This window comes from Calonectris borealis, chromosome Z (genome assembly GCF_964195595.1).
Source record: "Calonectris borealis chromosome Z, bCalBor7.hap1.2, whole genome shotgun sequence".
Classification (NCBI taxonomy): Eukaryota; Metazoa; Chordata; class Aves; order Procellariiformes; family Procellariidae; genus Calonectris; species Calonectris borealis.
In genome coordinates this window covers 33,905,173-33,927,133 of record NC_134352.1, presented here as the reverse complement: position 1 = coordinate 33,927,133, position 21,961 = coordinate 33,905,173, and the positions used below count along the sequence as shown (strand labels likewise).

Below are 21,961 nucleotides of genomic sequence, written 5' to 3'. Positions count from 1 at the left end.
TCCCCAGCCAAGGACCCTGCCAGCCCACGCAGCTGGTGTGCAGGCGGGGGTGACGTGCCCCACATCCACAGAGACAATCCTTGGGACCGCTCTTAATCCTCCACCACCTTGAGATGGACCTTCGGCTCCTCACAGGCGCTGACGAACAGCTGGAGCCAGGGAAAAGGTGACAGGATCCCTCCCAAAGAAGAAAGGAAACAGTGTGTTTCAATCAAAATTAAAATCTTCCATTTCAAATTGAATTTTTAGCAGCCTATTGTCTCTAGGCCATCCCTTTCAGGAGTTCAAACAATTGAAACCAATTGCAAGGAGATTCCAGCCAGAGCAATGCTCTTGCATGGCAGGTTTTGCATTCCTTGAATCAGCACCTCCCAGCAGAAAACCTTGGTTTTGGAAAGTTTCCAACCATCTCTGCTTTGGAAACAGTGCTTAGGGCAAATCACACTGCCACATCAACACTGAATCATAGTTCAGATGGAGATAGAAACCTAGAGGATTTCCAGAGCAAGTTGTTTCACCGCACCCTTCATGCAAAATCTTTTTTCCACTTCCAGTTCTTGCAAAGGGCAATGAGCATTGTTATAAGTATTTACATTGTTGCTCTCTGCCAAATTAACATGATCACTCTCACCACTGTAGGAGCTTCTAGGTAATGTTAATTACTTGCAGGAAACACTCCTAGAAGCACTAAAAGCAACCAGGATAAATGGTTACATTTAGCTCTAACTCCAGCGAAAAACTCTACTCCAACAAACAAGCTTAAATTGTAGATTTCGCCAGAATATCAAATACTTGCAAGTTTTGTAAAAGCAAGTAGCTGTGAGCACATATTCTGTTGCTCTTTGCTTTCATACATCATTCCATGGTCACTGCTGTACCAGAAGATAGGTAGTGAGAAGTAAGCAAAAAGCCACCTGAAATACCAGTCCACATCATGAACCAGGTTTACGCAGACCAGTTGACAATTGCCTGCTTTTCAGAAGTCACCCTTTGCCTGCTTTGAACCTCCTAAGGAATTTACTTTCACCATATTCCTGCTATGTAGGATAGGATCGTCCCCAGTGACTTAAACATGAATCATGGTGTGGTGTAGAAGATTGAATGAGTTCATCTGAACCTTACCCCAAAGCCTGACCTTTAAGACTATTTTCCCTCTTTCAATTGCGCATGGCAAGTCTCGGTATATCATCATCAGTGGGAAATATGTAACCGCACAGGAGGAGCAAAATAACTGGGAGACATGTAAGTAACTGAGACAATGCAGAAGTGCCAGAACCACGGCAGCTGCTGAGGGCAACTTTACGGTTTGACATTAAGCACATCCAGGTAAATTATCATTTTTACATGCGTATTTCTGTGGGCGCAAGAACTAGCACAAACATACAAGGAATTTTTTAGTATTATTATTACTCTGTGGACAAAGTATTGAAAGCTCCATTTTACCAGTGACTGCTTCTGGAAGGGGGAAAAAACTGTTGGAGTCCCTCCCAAACTCTCTAAAGTGGGTTAAATGAAGACATTCCTTCAAAAATGTGAAATCTACCATGATAATACAGGGAATTACACAACCCCTTAGCCTGCCAGAACCTCTTTTAAATTAGCTTTTCCAAACTTTTCTAAAAGCTTCTATTAGCTTTCGACAACAACAGGAGCCTAAACACTGTAAACAAAGTATTTTTTCCATGCTGAATAGCTTAAGAAAAAAATAAAAAGAAAAGACAGAATGGGGAAAGCAGTGGAGCACCAAGGCTCTCCCTCCTTCTGCGGGGGCAGCTCCTCACGCTTGGTCTGAATGCTTCATGGCTTCAGCAAAACTTTGCATCAAGCCCTCAACTTTGTCAAACAGGTTCTTGGCTGGTCTCAGCGAGTGCTGCTTCGTTAAGTCTTCAGCACCCTGTAGGAGAAAGCACTTTCCCTGCTGCTTTGTGCTGAGTGATTTCCTACAGCTTCGTTCTGGAGGGGCATAGCCCCGAGCCTCTGCTAAAATATGCAGTGCTGCCTAAAGGACTGAGTTCCCTAAGTCTTGTAAAAACCAATGTCTCAATATCTTCCAGGCTGCCTGGAAAGTTTTGGCTGAGCTTCATCAGTAAGGTAGGATGAAATATTCCACCTTGTAGTGGAAATATTAATTAGTTACTGTTTCTAAAGTGTATTGAACGTGAAAATCTTTCATGTTATTGTATCTCTGTCTTTTCTTATCTGCAATATGGGCTTTCTATCTACCTCAACCAATATTTTACAGAAACCTGGAGTGCAACGCCTGCACTGACGTGTTAGAGGATGAGCCAAGTGACTATCATTCAAATATTTATTTCATGAGAAGTTAGAACATTTTGCACTTTCCTCCACAACTCTTTCAAAAGCAGCTCATTTCTTCTTGCTGGAAGAGTGCCCATTGTTCATTTGACGCTAAAGATAGGGCTTTGCTGTTTTCTTTTAAGTTAGCGATTGGAGGGTGGAGAGCAAAGAGGGAGTTAAGCTTTATTATGCTGCCTTGTCAAAAGGATACAACATTATGCAAAAGGAATTATGTGGAACAAAAAATTGCTTTCTTTTCCATGCACTGTCTCTCACTGGCGTACAGATTTCAAATGATATTCTTCCTTCGCTTTGCCTGGTAGATTGGATTTCAGATGGCTGTGTCAATTAAATGGCAGGCCCTTTGTGCACCTTGCTGCCTCAGTCATTTAGGAAGCAGCAAGCAGTTTTCTGTTGACCTCAAATTTTCCAAATTAATGGGGCAGGAGGGTGGTGCTGTTTGTCTGGTTTTAAATCTATCTCAAATATGTATTTGATCTCTTTAGTGTTGGAGCCTGTAGTCTGGAATGAACAATATTCCCTCAGAGTAAAGACAGGCAGAGTGTTACATCCACAGAAGGGTAAGTGGGGCACAGAGGCACTAAGCGATTTGCCTGAGGTCATGCTGAGATTGCATGGAGAAGCAGGGACTCAGGCTTACAGCTTCCCTATCTTTAAACTGGAGGCAAAAACAGACGGACTGTGTGATCTACCAAGAGAAAAGAGGACAGCCAGCTGCCTTTCTCTGTGGCTTCGCAGGATAAAGCAGAAAACACTGAGTGATGCCCTTCCTGATTTGTTTTTCTAACAACGCGTCCCTACCTCCCAGCTGCTCGCCTCGCTGCAGCACGTTGTGCAGCAGGATCATTTTATAGCCCATAAAGTGTTTCTTCGTGTGTGTTTATCATCATCCCTGAAAGTGGAATCCCTCGTGGCTGAACGCACGGTGCGCAGCGGGGAACGCGTGGCAGACTCCCAGCAAATTCCAGCATTGAACGTGATTAGCTTCCCTGTACCTCTGAGGAATAGTACCAGGAAATTGCTAACACTGTAAATTGTCTCAAATACGCACTTACTAAAGCCTTTAAAGAGCAATTACTGTATGTTAACTGAACACCAATCAACTGTAAAAACAGCAGTAATGTGGGTTTAATAGGTATATAAAGGAGAAAATCTCACCACCCTGCAATTAATTCTAAATCACATAAAAAGTGTAACTTGTACACTTATTGCTTATTAATACATAAAACATGTACAGCATGTTAAAACATTTAATTAGCACTTATATAACAGGCTAAAAGTTAAGTATCAAATTATCACTAAAATACTGTTGAGCTCTTCATTAACCATGTGAAACAACCCCCTCACATGCAGTGCTCAGGTCGTTCTAGCAATTAGGTGCTTTCAGCTACCGTTCAGTGATTTTATATCAGCTGTGTCCCATGCTCTGTCGGGAACAATGATATATTATCCAGTTTCACTCTCTCCAGAATCACCTTTCTTAAAATACAGGATGTTCCTGAGAAAGCCAGAAGACAAAGAAGGGACAGCAGGAAGAGATGCTCCTGAGCAAGGTCTTCAGCTCTCATCTCCGTGAAGCTGTGTTTAAAAATCTGGCCAGTAAAAGATATGTTAATAGCAACTCACAATGTGGAGAACTTCATCAGTAGCTACAGGCACATCAAGAGAGAGAGGAGAGTAAATCTGCAGTGAAGGCCCGCACGTGGAAGAGGAGGTGATTAGTGGTAAATGACATCAGCAGGCGAGTTTGTGGCAGAGGCCAGGGAAGAGGGGAGCCGAAACCAGAGCGCTGGAGGCCTCCAGCATTGCCAGGAGGAGAGCGAGTGACTAGATATTGCAACAGGAGTTTGAAAAAGTAGAAAAAGGGAGGGGGTGGGGCACCTTAGACTTGACTTGCAGTCAAGATGGATGCTTACTAGGGATCCCAGAGGGAAAGAAAATAATATCTGATATATGCCATTGGGAACTTCATCCAATCACACAGTCTGTTGACAGAAGGAAACCACAACGTAGAATTACCCTTTGTTTAGTCTAAATCAGCTGCCAGTATGCACATACACCACATGAAAGGCGAAACCTGAACACGTTCCCAGAATGTCTTCCTGAAAAAGCCATCTGCTGCCCAAGCTAATGTTACCATCCTCCCCATCACAATGAGTTTTGAAAGGATAAATTCCATTTTCCAGGCAAGATAACATCCTCACCTCAGCAACACAGCTCAAGGCTGCCAAGTGCAGTCGAGAGACTGGTTTCTTCACAGAGGCTCTCAGCTCTTGCGTGCAGACTCACCGAAGAGGCACAGGTGTAGAAGGGGTTTGCATGCAGCCAGCACGGCCCATCACTCTTGCAGGTTGGTGAAGGGCTGTGGACTTGCACCACAGCTTCAAAGAAAAGGAGGGATTGTGAATGGTCAAGGAAGGCAGAGCCGCCAGCAAGCTGGGCGAGTTATTGGAGGGAGACCTGTGCTGTTGTGATTCTCCGCTTGCAGAAGTAGGTGGTAAAGAAAGGACATCCACCCAGTTCCCTGACTTCTGTGGGACAGGTGTGAAAGTGCCTGGTCAAGGTGAAGGTCCAACAAGAGAGGGCCATCTCTTGGTCCCAGACACACAGATGCATGGTTGCTTCTCACCAGAGTGGGTAGAAAAGCCCCCCTTTCCTCAGAAGTGTCATTTAACTCCTCTCCAAGGAGGTGGACAGATCTGTTCACCCTCAGAAAAATGGTGTCCGCTCACTAATTTTGCTTAAATTCTTTGACTATGTTTGATTGCGTTTTTACTCCTCTTAATAGTAAATCTGAATTTATGGTACCCCACCAGCTCTAAAGATATGTCATACGAAAAATAAAAAATTGTTTGCCTTTCATGCACAAAGGTTTAATTTAAAGCAAATATTTAACTTAAAGCATTTTTCCTCTTGATATAACTGTATCTGTGCACTTACCAATAGGACAGATTTAAATGTAAGCAGTTGTGGGACCAAGAGATAGATAGCTCCTTGTGGTGGGTTGACCTTGGCTGGTTGCCAGGTGCCAACCAAGCCCCTCCATTGCTCCCCCTCCTCAACAGGACAGAAGAATAAGATATGACAAAAAGCTCTCAGGTCGAGATAAGGACAGGGAGATCACTTACCAACTACCGTCATGGGCAAAACAGCCTCAACGTGGAGAAATTAATTAGATTTATGGCCAATCAAACAGAGTAGGATAATGAGAAACAAGAACAAAACTAAAAACACCTTCCCCCCACCCATCCTTTCTTCTCAGGCTCCACTTCACTCCCAATTTCTCTGCCTCCTCCCCCTGAGCAGCACAAGGGGATGGGGAATGGGGTTGCAGTCAGTTCATCACACGTTGTCTCTGCCAATCCTGCCTCCTCACACTCTTCCCCTCTTCCAGCATGGGGTCCCACCCATTGGAGACAGCCATCCACGAACCTCTCCAACGTGGGTCCTTTCCATGGGATGCAGTCCTTCAGGAACAAACTGTTCCGGCCCCCACAGGGTCATAGGTCCTGCCGGAAAACCTCCTCTCTATGGGCCCCAGTTCTGCCAGGAGCCTGCTCCAAGTGGGCTCCATGGTCTGCAGCTTCCTTCAGGGCACACCCACTGCTCAGGCATGGGGTCTCCACGGTCCGCAGGGGGACAACCTGCATCACCATAGTCTTCACCATGGCCTGCAGGGGAATCTCTGCTCTGGTGCCTGGAGCACCTCCTCCCCCTCCTTCTTCACTGACCTTGGTGTCTGCAGAGTTGTTTCTCTCATATTTTCTCATTCCTCTCTCACAGCTGCTGTTGCGCTGCGTTTCTTACCCTTTCTGACATACATTATTCCAGAGACACTACCAACATCGCTGATCAGCTCAGCTTTGGCCAGCAGTGGGTCCATCTTGGAGCCAGCCGGAGCTGGCTGTCCAACATGGGGACAGCTTCTGATGTTTTCTCACAGAAGCCACTCCCGGAGCCCCCGCACTAGCAAAACCTTGCCACATAAACCCAATACACTCCTAATACCTGGAAACTGATTCATGTCTTCAATAACCATCAGCAAGAGTACCAGCAATCCTGACATCATCTAACCTTTGTGACCTTTCCAAGAGTCTGGACAATACAAAGCTGCTCAAAGGAAATAAACAATTTGCAGAAGGAACATATTTCTCCTCTCTCCTGGACCTGAACATGTCTTGAAAGTCATTGGAGAAAAATGGATCTTTTTACTCAATGACACATCATGTCAGGTCTATATTCTTTGTTTAGGGGGTGTTATTCTTAGCCTGGCATTTGTTGCCTAGTTCTGAGGTGGGTTTAGTGTCCTTCTACGCACAGGAGCAGATGTTCAGTGCATTTTTCAGGGCTGAACCACTTTTATGGTTAGCTTAGTTTGGCAGGATCCAGCTCCATGATGCAGACAGTCCCTTCTGGTTTTACATTCTTATTCTGGTAAAAGAAAAGGGAAGGTCTTCAGGCTGAGGCAATGGACAAGGACCTAACTTACCAGAATTTATTTTCCGGTTATGATAGACTTCCCCAAGACAACATCATTTCCTCTACTTCCTATACCAGCTCTCCATCTAGTAAATGGAGATATTAAAACCTCCTTCTGCTCCGACAGTAAGCCATGACTTGTTTGTCCCTTAGATGGTAAGATTTTTTGGTGAAGGGTTTGTGCTCTGTTCGTACTACAGCAAGCACTACAAAAATACCTGTGTGACATAACTTCTTTATGCTATTGTCATGTACAAAAAGATTGGTATGTCTTGTTCCATTTTTTATTCCATCCTCTAACTATAAACTATTCTCTCTGAGAGAGCATTGGTGACAAAGGATACTAGCATGAAATACTAATGGGCTCAAATTATGACTACCATTAGTGAAAAGAAACATGAGAATTAAAATAATTTAAATACTTCATTAACAACAGAAGCCTTCCTAGTGCTATGGATCCTCCATGAAGGGGACCTTGGAATGGTGATAGGAGATATTTATAAATAGTTTTAAGCCCTTGTCTGTCCTGGAATATAAACAGGAATTAAGGTTTAGGAATTTTGAATGCAAGTTTGGACAACTCTTCCTGCTTTGAGAGGACTCAAAGTCTAAATATTATAGATTTAGTGAATGTTATTCACGACACAGGAAAGTTAAGAGTGGACTATCACTACTTTTAAAAGAAAGAAATCCCAGCCTGACATTGGACACAATCTGGACTAACTAAAGTTGTGCTGGAAACCTGCTGTTGAAGAAGCAAACAAGATTCCTCACTGCTCACAGACAGCTAAAGACGTCTGGAAAACTTTGTGCAGAACAAAGCAGTCCAGCAATGAAACAGCTGCACAGAGAGGTTATTTAGGAACCATCAGTTTAAATGTTCAGGTTAGAGATGGATCTGAGCCACAAAGTTTTGATCAGGATTCAGACATGCTGTAAGTTTTCAGTCTGACCTGCCATGGGGACTGGGCAGTATTCAGCTCCTGACTTCTCCAAAGCTTATGCACAATTTGGATCTGAGAGGATAGCTTGCACCCAGCTCCAGCTCCAAGAGATCAGATACCTCAGTGCTGAAAAGAAGCGCTTGCATTTTACCTCACTACATCCTCTGCTTTGAGGTCTGTGAGGAAAAGCACTATGTCAGCATGGATGGTAGTTACAGATAACCCCATGGACAGAAAAAAATTAAGAAGCCAGCTTGTACCATGAGTCTCTGGGTTTGCATTTTCCTTTTTCCATTATTAGCTTTCAGATGACATTAGACATCTGGGAAATACAAGCATAATGGCCAGGTTTGATACACTTAAGTTATCTCGATAAAAAGTCAAACTACCCACATGTGCGTAAGAACCAACCATGAAATGGAGTTCTTGTTATTTGCAGAAAGTATGACTAAAACACAGAATCAGTCAGTAAACTCTCATAAAGCAGAACCTCACCTGAGCGCCGGAGAACAGCTCATCTGTGTCATACCCTTGCCATTTCATTTACAGCCTTTGCTAGTGTTCATATCAGGACAGAGCTCTCTGAAACTGAATCTGAACATTTTAATTGGGAAATCTTGGAGGCTCGCCTTATTCAAGGTTGCGCTTTTGCATGAAAATCAAAATGATCGCCTCTTCCCTGAGCAGATTAACCACCTGTGAGCACAGCACTTTTCCATTGCTGACTGATGGCGGTACCTGATCATGCTTCTACTTGAACGCAGGGTGTGTAATCACAGAGGTTGCTCTCAAGGATGACACTGAGAAGGAGGTCTACTTTTTTTCCCAGGCAAAGACGAAAAGTTCTGCAGCAGATGACTGAAGTTCTCTGCTCCAGGTGAATGGAGACTCCCCGTAAAAAGCAACTCTTCCATGTCTGCAATCAGGAAGAAGTTCCAGGAGACCTGTTGGTCACTAGCACACCTATAATACAAACTCCCAAATTAAGTCCTGAACTCACACCTCCTGCAATGGAAAGCATGATTTTCAGATGTTTTCAAAACCACTCAGATGCCAAAGGACGACAACAGACCTGCTGAGACTTCTAAAAACCCCAAACTGCCATTATGAATGTTAAAAGGCAAGGAGGCTGCCAAGGAAGTAATGTATTTTCTTACTTTTGCCACCATGTGTGTAACCAGCACATTGGTTTGGAGAGCCTTATCCGTTATTCCTCTTTTCCATCTCACTCTAAGGCTCTCCCAGACTGCACAGTGTCCCTGCAAACAGCCCATTCACTCAGGGACAACACCAATTTGATACAAATTAATGCGTAAAGAGCATTTCCTTGTCAGCTCTCCAATTAAATTATATCGAAAGAAATCTAAGTTACAGCATGAATCCCTGCAGAATGAGGTCCTAATTGTTAAATATGTACATTAAATGGATCAAATAACAACGTACTTTTAATCTGATGATAAATGTTTTGTTGCTATTGAGCTAATTACATGGGATGTGATATCCACATCTGATCGCCTGTCCTTCCTGGTTTTGGTGAACAGGACAGAAGACCAACCAGTTCCTCAGAGAAGGATCAGGCACGTTTAAATTTGTTCACCCTGAAAAATCTTTTTTCTGCAACTGAGCCGAAAAAACACACATTCTGTTTGCACCTTCTCTCCAGAACAGATCATAAGGTCTGATGAAGGCAAGCACAAAGATACTTTTTCGATTGCCAGATGGATTATGTCTGGTCCCCACCGAAGCCTAGCAGAGAACTCTGTTTTCTTGCCTTGCCGCATAGTCTCAGTCTTGCATGTGCATAAGCCTGGGCTTTCTCTAGCACCAACAACCACGATAAAGTTCTCAGTCTCCTAAATAGCCCAACTCTTACCAGCTCCAGCATGGCTAGCATTTGTTGTCTAGTTACTAGGAGCAATCCTGCAAAGGACGGTGGAAGAGGTGATTACAGGAGCAGCTGAGGAACGAGAGAAGAAAACCTCATTTTTTAACCTGTTTTCCAGGAGGAGACTCCTACAGTAATAGCAAGAAATACCCTGCAGCTGCAGCAAGATGGCTCAAAGATGTTACTTCTTTCTGCAGGCAACAGGCTTTTAGTGCTGTATATTTATTTACCTATGAGAAACCAAATCCCTTCTACTTCTGAAAGACTGTTTTTACTTAAATCATGTGGCTTCAACAATCACATACCTGAGGTCCTGAAGAGTCTAAGCAGAGGAAAACATTTTCTCTGGAAGTAACACATCAAAGACTCATTGCTTTACAGAGCTTGCCTTCCAATTATCTACAGGTTCATACAGACCAAAACTACCACTCCTTTTACTGCAGCATCTCTGCTAGAAGTCTTCAGTGACTTCAGTCTAAATGATTTCACAAAGACTTGAAGCATCATTTGGCCCAGTAGCTTAATATGATTTCCTTCAGTTGCAGAGAAAAGTCAAAATTTCAGTCCAACATTTTCAACACAAGCTAAATTAATTTGAGGCATAGCTGGTAAATATATTTCTCTCTTTAAACACTACTGAGAGCACAACAGAACAGCTGCAAAGAGGCACATCTCACTTAGATTTGGAAGTCATGCATGTACAGTTGGCTAGACTGAGCTAAGCTCTTCATTAATAGAAGTGTAAACTCAATAGAGAATTCAAGAATCAAGCTGAGGCATATTTGCTTTAACACCAACTATTCAAAGAGGCAAATTATTTGAGAAGAAGAGAAGCATGTCTCTTCTCATTCCAGTAGCTGACATCATTTTTTCCTAAGCATCCTAGCTGAAATGAATCAATTGGAATTCTTGACAGATTATTTTATGTACATGAAAAATGCATTTTATGAACAACATAAGAATGACAGAGATCACACAACTAATTTTTAGGAAGCACTTCTTTTTAGGATAATAAATTTACAAATTTTTTTTAACACAAAAATACTTCACCTGTCAGTTCTCATCAGAGAAACCAAGAGTTCAGTAAAATTTAAAATGGAATCCGTAGCAAAAGTACTGTAACTTATATTACTATAATATAAAATGAATGTGAAAGAGGTAGGACTCTTTCTGCTTCTGTGCATAAAGCTATCGTCAAAAGGGATTAAGATGAGACTTTAATTAGGGACAGATTATTCCCTTCCTGTTCACCATGGGATTTCCTGCTTTTTCCTTGAGGAGTCAAGACACTGAACTAGACAGGGAACAGACCTGATCTGATCAATTCCCACATTCTGCTAGAACAAAATAGATCTCAAACGCAGTAGAAGAAAAGCCAATAGTGCTACCTGACACCTAGCTGCACACTCCATCTGTTGCCACACAATGAAGTGCATTGCATGAGAAGTTATTGTATTTTGCTTATTTTTCGTGCTGTTTTCCTCATTTTTTTCCAAGTTGACAGAACTTTGGATTGGATTCCTCCAGTTGTAAAAAGCGAGAATACTGGCTCAATCACAAAAGCAAAGCAAAACCAAAACCCCACCACACTGACACTCTTTTGTCGGGTATTTCACTTGATTTGTAGCATATTGTGGGAGTGCTGGAGAAAAGGAATTGTAGGATTCAAGTCAGAACTAATTAAATAGTTTGGGCTAAGATGAAACACAGAAATACAGATCGATATCTTCTCCTACATGATAGCCATTTTCTACATCTAAGAGCTGTTCGGTGCTGTCCCCTGCTAATGATGCATATAAACCCATAGAGAAAGTCTGATAAAATTTGCTTTGATCCTGCTAAGAGATCATTGCCTTAGGTACATTATGTGTCACTGAGCAGACAGCATTTAGATGGAAGGCATGCCTTCTGGTCAAAAATGATTGGACATAGGACAGACAGAAATGCTGGTCAGAGAAGAGCCCATCAGTCAGTGAGCAAGTCCTTAAAGTAGTTCACACGTCACCAAAAACTTGGGCTTGCAAAAAGTCAGAGAGAAGCTGGAGAAATCAAAGGTTAAGAGAACACTGAAGAAATAGGAAAATAGGAAATTGAAATAGAAAATGGGCCTAAGAGGGAGTTCTGGAGGTCTCTGGTCCAACCTCTTGCCAAAAGCAGGATTATTGCCGACATTAGACCAGGTCAGTCATGTCTTTTTCCAAAAAACTACCAACAGGAAGATATCACATGTTAATGGATTGACCTGCCACAGTGCTGCACCACTCTCCCAACAGAAAAGCTATCCTACCTAAATGTCTTCTCTCTTTATAGCCACACACACATATGTCCTGCATGTCTGATGAATCAGGCTTCCTTCTCTCCCTCTACCCTCACAAAATACGCACTGTATCTCCACACACAGGTAAGTAACTGCAAACGCAGCAGGAAAGACAATGCCTTCAGCTAGGCTCTCCAAACATCAGTTGATCCAAATAGCCATCAGCCTTCTTTACCAAGACTTTGGCCAGGATGCTTGCTCTTTGACTTATGCCACCCAGGCCCACCTTTGGTTCACAAGGCGTTTGCACCCATCCATATATCTGAGGACAGTTTGGTACATGTCAGCTGAGAAGACAATAAAAGGGTTACAAGCTGCACCCTGGAAGGACTGTAGCCTTCAAGACTAAACTTCATACTCCAGACTGCTCAAACTGAAACCCCTGCTTCCAGCAGTGGTTGGTGTGGGGGGCGTGGAATTAACCATGCTGCAAACAAAAAAAAGATTTCTCTACCGTCTTAAGCTTATCTTGGACTAAAACAGTCCCTTTTCCAAAATCTTCTTACTCAGAATCATTTCCTACTCAGTAATCTTGCTGTTTTGGAGACAGAGAGATGGGTTTCATGGTGGAAAAGTCCCATGTTATCAGAAAAATATTGAAGAAAGACTTCAGGGTGAGGAGGAGTGGAGAAGCTTGGGGCAGTTTTCATTGAAATGTACTGAACATCTGTAATTATATTTAGATATTTTCTTGAAGCCAGGAGACTGATTTTGCTGTTTAAGTTCACCTGAAGTCTTACGTGCAGCACCAGTTTCCAAGATAACTGGGCCACAAGTATCAACGTTTCACATAGTCGCTATCACTTTGCAAAGAGCAGACTTTCCACTGGAAACCCTACAGTTCTGGACCTATAATCCTTACTTACCGTGACCCTGCCAATCCTCAGTGTCGGTCTCTGAGTCACAGGGTAACCTTCACATAACTGCTTAACCCTCCAGGGAGGCTGCGTGTTTGCAAGGGAGGGAGATAGCGGTCTCCCTTCTCATAGCAACTCCTGCAAAGCCTTTGCACCGGTGTGAATACGAAGGCAAGATCTTTGCGTGGAGAGCATTCAGGCACTGTACCTCTAGACCAAAAGAAAATGCCAGCAGTCAGCTAGCAATAACGTGGCAAACATTTACCCAGACTTCTTAAGAAAAGGAAGGACAATAAGCCTGGGAATACAGTGTGTGCAGAAAACCAGTTGTCCCACGGCACAAATGCTCCCTGTGAAGCCCAGGGCTCCCAGTTACGAGAAAGGGAATTGTCTGGCAAGGCAGAGAAGTAATGTGAGTAAAGGATCATGTTAGTAACTATTTCCTCTTCCTCTTCCCTCCCTCCCCCTCGTGGTATTGCAATTCAGCACAGGAATCTCAAGGCAAGTGATCCAGTCACGTTCAGCCAGAAACCTAAAACTGTGAAGATTGCAGGCTTTGTTTCAAACTCACACAATCCTGCCACTGAGGTGAATGGGATAATGCAACTGTAATACTCTAGAAAATCATCCCAAGCTCTTTCATTACGTCAGTTATGTAATTCTTGTTAGCGACATACCACTGAGCAACCCTTTCTCTTTTTAAGTTGGTGGAAGTGCAGGTTAGCTCTGGGCTAGAACTTACAATGTGCAAATTAGTTGTAGGTCTCCCTCATGAACAAATGTTTCCAGAGATGACTGAAAAAAGGCCGCGTCCAACAGCCTAAAATGCATCCTTTTCTTTTTTTTTTCCCCTCCGTAAATATAGGATAAGGAAATAAGTATTTTAACAGAGAAATATTTTGACTCCTAGGGAGAAAGGTGGAAGCATGTAAAGCTATCAGATGATCAAAGCTTTAACATTATACACATTCAGTTGAGATCCAGTTCCAGTACAATCAAAAAGCTACTTAAACTGGAAACAGAATCTGATTAAAACACACCCAGGAAAAAACCTCTGGCATCTTCTGAATGTGCATTTAAAAATCTTTATTTAGCAAATAAAGATTCCAAGACAACACCACAAGCATTGTTTTAACTTTTCAATGGAGAAAGACGAAAAAATGCTGCCCCCTGCTCCATCTTACTGAGTGTATATTGGACTCCAACTAAGCACAGCCCCAATGCTGGATTCAGTAGGTCATCAGACATTGGAGCATACAGTACCCCAACTCATGAAGAGGCTGAGTTGATAATCCAAATACCAGCCCGTCTCCATCTATTTTGATCTTCAAGACAGCCTGCAAAATTCCTTCATTTCTATGTTTGGGTTCAGGAGGAGTCAGCAGACCTTGGCAGTGTGCCCTTGACCTCTAATGGATGTTGGACTGGTGGATATTCAAGGCATTCTTCGGGGATGTGGTAGGCCCTAGACCTGTGTGATCTAAGGGAAGTCACTCCCCCTCTGCCTGTAAATCCAAAATTCCCTGTGAAATAGCGGAGGAAAGGGTGCAGAGGGGAAAAAGGGTGCTTTGCTCCCTCCCAGAGCTGCCCATTGCACAGACCTATCATCAGAGTAGCCAACACAAAACTACACACACACAAGCATACACTCTTAAAAAGTTTTTATTAATTTTCATTGTTTTTTTTTTTAAAAAAAACAAACCCGTCAGTGCAACAGTTCAGTATCCCCTTCCTATCCCCCATCAGTAAGCAGTAATTTTAAAATCAGGAAATACCGAGTGCTGAAGCCAATGGGTTAGCATTTTGCTATTATTTCCTTCTGTCAAACTCTGAAAAAGTCCTCTGTATAAATTAAACAATGAAAAAAATGTTATTTTCAATTCTATGTCATTACAGTCAACAGAATCATAATAATGCATCTAAAATGTGTGTCCACAATACATCAGGTATACATTTTTGGGAAAAGAAAAAAAGGAAAAAAAAAATATGACATTCTAGGCTTGTTAAAAGGATAATGGTCCCATATTTTTTATTAACAGGTTAGCAAAACAAAATCCAATGGATTACAATATTTACATGTTATTTGAAAAATAAAGTAGTGATAAAAGCATGTCACAATCATTATTTCTTTTTTTTTTTTTTTTTTTTTTCTTTTTCATTTTTGGTAACCATTACAAACACCCAATCCAGGTATGGAACTGTTTAAATACATTTGAAATGAGGCCAATTAAAAAACAAATACAGACACAAAATGTGTATTTATACTTGCCCCTCCAATGTGTTTTTCCATGACATTCCCTCCCTACTTTAAAAAACAAAACAAAAAAAACCCAACAAAAAAATCAAAAGAATCCCCCTAACACACAACTGATGAATCCCCAAAAGCAAAACACCATGCTTCTCAAGTAGCACTTATTCCACAAATGCAACATTTTTGCCATCAATTTTATGTGAAGCTCTCTAGGACACCGTTTCCTCAGCAGCTTCCTATTTTCCCCCCTCCCCCTCCCACAGAACCCTCCCCAAAACAAAAAAAACAAACGAAGACACATGCATTTCTAAAACTAGGTTTCAGTCAAGTACTTTCTACTTTTTGGAAAGAAACTCTTTTTTTTTTTTTGTTCACAATCAGAACATACCATGGGCACCAGATCCTGTATTCGTTGCTCAGGCAAAATTCCTGTTGAGTTTGGTAGGCTTTCCACCCAAGAAGTAGTGCAGGATCAGCCACTTAGGTATGCAAGTTCCTACTCATTCTACGCTGCTCCCCTCATGCTAAGAGCTAAGGAGGAGGGGAAAAACTTAGCAACTCCATCTTGAATCGAGTAAAAGTAGTTCTCCAGGCTCAATGTCGTATATAACTATTTCACCTCCGCTTGCAAAAAGATGTGTTAACAGACACCCCTCCCTCCCACCACACCAAAACAAAAAGAAAACACGCACACCACAGACGGAAGAAAAAAAGGCAGCCAATCTTAACGAAAAGTTACTGGTGTGAGACTGATAGATGTTAATATGACAAGCAACAGAACGGTTATGAGGACCTATGTGTTTGGCCCGCGAGCTGCATAGCTGTGCCGTAAGTTTGGTTCTTTAGTTTTTTTAAAAAAAAGTTAAAACTTCTTTGTTATTTCCATATGTTTAAAATTAACAACAACAACAACAACAACAACAAAAAGTTCTATTCACAAGATCTAGTCTCCTTTCCCTGTCCCCCCCTCGAAAACAAATACTCATTTTACATGAGAAACTTAATTGTGCTGTATTTGTAACACCTCAGGCTGATAGAAAATAAACATGTGGCAAACAAAACCGCACAATCAGTCACATGAAATCTATCAAATCCTAAAATTATAACTGAATACTAACAAACAGCTTACCTGGAATAAAGGATGACAATTCACAAACAGTTATCTAGGAATTAAAGTCTCTCTCTCTTTTTTTTTGTTTTTTTTTTTACTAAAATAATTAAAAAAATCACAGTATTTTAAGAAATAAAACCCACACTGGGATTTTAAGCACAATTTGTTTTCCTTTCTTTAAAACTTTTTTTCTTCCTCCATTCACCACCTTGCCCAGCAGTCTCTCTACATTTAACCACAACAACAACAGGTAGTACTGACAAATGCAGAGATCTCCCTTGGTTAATTCTGAGGTACTAGGAAACAGGTGACTGTTTTAAGCAAAGCAGTTTCTGTTTTGTTTTTGTTTTCCTTTTTTTTTTTTTTCCTCTTTTTTTTTCTTTTCTAAAGCAGTTGCATTCAGTCTGGAAAAGCGTTATGTATTAAAACTAGAAAAACGCACACAAATTTGTGCGTTGAAAAGTTATCCCCCCCACTTCTTCCATGCTCACGAAGCTTCCATTCACAAACAATCCAAGTCTCCACTGCAAAGCACGATGTGTAATGTAGGAATACGGGGAGTTGCTTCATTAGTCCAAGATGAATGTAACTTCCCATTGTCAAGATCCAGAAGAAAAGATGCAGTGATGTAATGGAGCCACTTATTCCATCACTTAAATAACTTTAATATACACACACTCACACAGGTACCAGTGCTTTGAAAATAGATCATTCAGTCCTAAAAGCAGCTTTGTTTCTTCCTTCTGCCCACCCCACCCGCCCACCCCATCCCGTTCATCACTGTTCAAGTACGTTGATTAGAATCACACCAAATGCTTATTCGTTTTTGGCCTCCGAGTTGTCTTGGAGAGGTTTGTCAGCAGCTACCATGCTGACTGCTGTTTCACTGTTGTGGGAATAGTCCACCACCATTTTCTCAACGTCGCCTTTTTCTTCTGGCAGTGTGCTAACAGTTTCTTCTACATCCTCCTTTGGCTGGCTGTCCTCACTGATCCTGTGCTTGCTTTCGTTCAGTGCCCTGGAAAGCCAAGCGGCAGAAAATAGGAACACTTATAGTTGACATAGAGAACAGCAAAGCCAATCTGTGCATACCACACAAGGGAGAAAAACAGGTAACTTTCTAGAAAGGTAGATGCCAGCAGCCACACCACTGCCACCTTATGCTCAAAAGGAAAGGCAGGGGAATGAAGCTACCAGTGGGACTCATAACATTCTAGCTTTGAAATCAAATCTTTATTTGCTCTACACTGGGACAGATATGAGATGAGGGGAAAGAACCCCAATTCTGACTTTTAGAAGTTTACTCCCCTTTCCCCAGTCCCTTGTAAACAAGACTTACAAGGCACCAAACAAAGGCACAGGAAAAGAGTACTCTTCCCAGAGAGTTAATGATCCAATAAAACTTTTTATAGGTTGCAACATTTCAAGTACTCATATTTAGACAGACAAGATTAAGGGTAAAAGAAGTAATAATTCTTATCCTATCATAGTTAACCTACAATATTGTATTCAAATGTCTTCCACATGTCAGCAACCTTGAATGAAATCTACTCTTTGAAGAAACTCTGGTCAGCAAAGAGATCTCTGCTACCGATGAGATCTTCATCAAAAGAAGGAAAATGATTGTTCCAGAGATGCCTATCTTATCTGTGATGCATATCACCCCACAGTGTGCAAAACGCTATAGAAAGGCCAAGACTTTCACAATGAAAATGAAGTAGTGAACTTCACTAAGCACATTTTAGGAGGAGTTCATTCAGATTGATTTTACTTCTCTTAAAGGTCTTGACATTTCTCTGCACATGATTCCTTGCACTGCTATGCAAGTTTAGCTGCAAGCATGTGAAAAAGATATAACAATAAAGGAAAAAAAAAACCAGTTGCTTCCTAGAACATTCCGTATAATTTCCTGCCATTTTTATGCTGCTCTTCTGGCAGGCAAAATCAACAGTACGCTCAGGTAAAGTTAATCCTGGCCAAGTGGTATTCCCCTTCGGACAATCTTAAGTTTTAGAATAACAGTTAAACCCTACAGTCTACAGCCACCCTGGGCAGGAACTTCCCATACAGAGACATCTGATGACTGTACCCACACTTGTGATAGATAGAATTGTTCTTCATAGAACTGTGTTTGCCTTCATCACAGGGCTTTTTGGGGGGTAAGGAATGGGGTGGGGGAATGCACAGAGATCTACTGTTACATTTGGCTGCTTTGGCAAAGGAATGTAAACCAACTTACATGCCATGTCTCAGCACATGTCGCTCCCACTCAGAGCCTTCTGTAAATGATCGGCCACAGAACTCGCACGGGAAGCGTTTCTCTGGAGCACCGCTATCAGGAAACATCATGGGATCTAGAAAAAGACAGCACAGCCCCCGAATTCAGAAATGCCAGGGCAAAAAGGGACCACTGTGATCCTACTCTGATCCCCTCTGCTGCACCTTCTCATCCCTGAGAAGCAAAAGGACTTACCTATCAAACAACTGTGTTTGTGAAAATGCAACTCCCCCAAAGCAAAGTGACACTGCAAGCGACAAATCCCATCCTAAGTCTTAAAGCATCTCTGCAAATAAGGGTAACGAGTTACTACTCCCTGTTCCTGCATTTCAACAAATGAAGAGACTGCGGAAAGCAAAACTAAGAAGTGTAGGGCTGAAATGGCTTGAAAGCAAAATCAAAAAACCCGCTAACGCCCAGCTGTAATTTTTTAATTGGTAGTACAAATTTTAGGAAACAAAGACTTGGTATATTTAACATGTGATCTTCATAATTAATAGATATCCCTTCATCATGAAGTCTCATGGGTTAAGTCCTGCATATTAACTGCATAGGTGTTTCATTCCCTCCTAATCTTTTATACAAAGTGCTTGGGGCCTCATTTCCAGAAGTGTCAAGCACCTAGTGAAGTCACTGGCAGCTCAGGGTGCGGTATTTCTGAAAGCCAAGCTCCACGTGAACACAGCCAGCTTTAACAAAAGATGAAACATTTTCTCACAAATTAAGAAGATCACCACACAAACCATTAAAAATAATTGCATGGACTATCTCACTTGATTCTTTTGCTGGAAATGAGACAGCACCATCTGCTCAGAGCATTAATTCCTTAGCAGGGATTATCTTAAGCAAGAAATCAACAGAATGTCTTTCTGACTCCTCCCAGACTCCTCCCAAACTACACAATAAAAGAAAAGGGATTCTGCTTCATTTTGGTTCTGATCTCTGCTCACTTGATTTCTTCACTCTCAGATTTACTCTGTTCAAGATCAGCCTATCAACTTAAAATTGCCCACACATTCCCTATTAGCTGTATGTAAGTCCTGCAAATGTATTTTTGTGACACATTTCTCACTAGGCAGCCTTTACTAAAGTTCTATATGGCATGGTTCTTAACATAATTTTTTGCCTCTTCCTCCTGAAAGAAAAAACCCCACTTTGTATTTCTTACTGTCAGTGATTTATTACCTGGTTATATATCACAAAGCAAGGTGCACCTTGCTTTGTGAAATACCAGAAAGTAAGTCAATGCCATTAGTTCAGTTTACATCTGGATTTTAATACCTCATGTGTGTGGCACAAATTTATAAACACACCGCAACACACAGACTAGTCATGGTACAGAGACAAATATTTACGGAGGGTAAAAGTTTTTAGAGGCAGATGCTGCTGTTCTGTACAAGAACATACCTACTGTATAGTACACAATAGGAACTTTATTCTGGGCCCCTGCAGAGAGGAGACATGCAACATAGAGGTTGTTTTGCTCAAATAAGGAGAAATTGGGGTTGTTCAGCCTGGAGAAGAGAAGGCTCTGGGGAGACCTTGCTGCAGCCTTTCAATTCTTAAAGGGGACTTATGAGAAAGATGGGGACAGACTTTTTAGTAGGGCTTGTAATGATAGGACAAGGGGTAATAGTTTTAAACTGAAAGAGAGTAGGTTTAGATTGGACATAAGGAAGAAATTTTTTAAGATGAGGGTGTTGAGACACCGGAACAGGTTGCCCAGAGAAGTTGTGGATGCCCCATCATTAGAAGTGTTCAAGGTCAGGTTGGGGGGGACTTTAAGCAACTTGATCTAGTGAAAGACGTCTCTGTCCATGGCAGCGGGGTTGGACTGTATGATCTTTAAAGGTCCCTTCAAACCCAAACCAGTCCATGATTTATACTTGCAACTCCCTTTAAGATTAGCAAGTGCTACTCTAGTAAATACATCACCTCTTCAGAAAACCCTATCTTGTTCACCCTACTTCTCCACGAGTTTTGCTTCTAGGGCTGTGAATTTGGACTGCTTCCCCGGAGAAGTATCAGAAGCTGCTCTTCTCTGGGGCCTGCAGAAGAGGTAATAGACTGTGCAGACTCTCTGCGGTTTTCCTGCATCACACATACAGACACTCATGGACATTTATTTTTGTCTACTGTGGAAAAACACCTCTCGATTCCAGTTTCTGCTAAGACCAAGACATAAAGGTCAGTAAAGATAGACAGTCCCTCTGGAATGCAGGCCCTACCAGGCGGAGCTGTTCTTTCTATGGTGTATGCCCGACATCCTCTTTCCCCCCCCTCATCTTCTTTCTCCCAGGGTCAATATATTTTCTACTATCCTTTACCAGCAGCCAACGACTACCTTCCTTTCCCATCCAAGATAGCAGTTCAGCTCTGCTGAGCTCTGCTGCCCGGCTTTGCCATCCAGCTCTGCCTGTTCACACGGGCAATAGTCCTTCTTTGGTCCGCTGTCCAACAGCTCATTTAGAGAAGCAACACACTCTTCTTTGCACCTTCAGTACTGCACATACCACCCTGAAGTCAAAGTGGCAAATCTAGGCAGCTGTTTGACTCATGGGAAGAAATTCTGGTTCTGCCAAAGTCACAGACTCCAGAGGGTTCAGACAACATTTACTTCCAGATACTCAGAGCACACAGAGGCACTCTCAGCAAATCCCACTTCCTGCTACCACCACAAAGGCTAGAACTGTCAAAAGCAGCCGAGTGGTATACAGGATTACACAGTTTGATGTGGTTTGAAAGCTGTGACAGCATTAGCCACTGTGACAGGCTATATTTAAAAACATAGGTCTGGTCCTCTGCAAACAGGGCAAACCATTTCTGTGCTAGAACTACCGTCTGAAAATCCATAGGGAGATGTCAGCATGCAACTCGGCATCCCACCATGCCTTCAGTTCCTGTTCTCGCTGAGACATTTTTCAAAAGTGTACTTTGCATCTTGCACCTTATAGTGGTAATCAACAACTTGTCTAGAAAAATATAGTCAATACAACTGGATCTTTTCTAAATACCCTTGCTGCAGTAGGCATAAGGGTTTTCTGCATTTTCTACCCGTTTTAGTATAATATATTACAAATGGTAACAGATTAAAAAGGAGAAAAAATAACAATGGTGAAACATTGACCCTACAGGCCAGTCAGGAAAGAATAGCTGCAAAACAAACTTGGAAATATGCATGATTTTTTCAGACTGGTCATCTGAACAAGCATGCAGAAATCATTTTAGCCAGTCACAGATTAAAAAACCACAGATACAGGTGAAAAAAGTACAAAATAAAAAAATTAGAATTATTAAGACACTATCCCTTGCTTAACTATGGATCACATGAGACATGGGGATAACACTTATTATCCCTCATTACACAATCATTGTTCCAGCCATGAAGCTCTGAGGGTCGAAGCTGTCCCCGAACAAACACCCAAGCATGTCTCCACACGAGTTACTAAAGTTCAACTTTGAAATGCATATAGAATAAACATCCCTTTAGGTCCTCCTCCAATTTTTCTACTGCTTTACC

The 21,961-nt window shown here is 41.9% G+C and overlaps 1 protein-coding gene across 7 annotated transcripts in view; it reads right to left on the bottom strand.

Moving 5' to 3' along the window:
• Positions 1-14,447: 14,447 nt before the first annotated feature.
• Positions 14,448-21,961, bottom strand: part of ZNF462 (zinc finger protein 462) — a 93,691-nt gene continuing 86,177 nt past the window's right edge. For all 7 annotated transcript variants that reach the window (XM_075137482.1, XM_075137479.1, XM_075137476.1 and 4 more), the window contains 2 exons: positions 18,403-18,517; positions 14,448-17,181 (listed from right to left, as the gene is read on the bottom strand). In XM_075137482.1, coding sequence (XP_074993583.1) covers positions 16,980-17,181; positions 18,403-18,517 — 317 coding nt within the window. In that variant the 3' untranslated portion in view covers positions 14,448-16,979. The remainder of the gene's footprint in view (positions 17,182-18,402; positions 18,518-21,961) is intronic.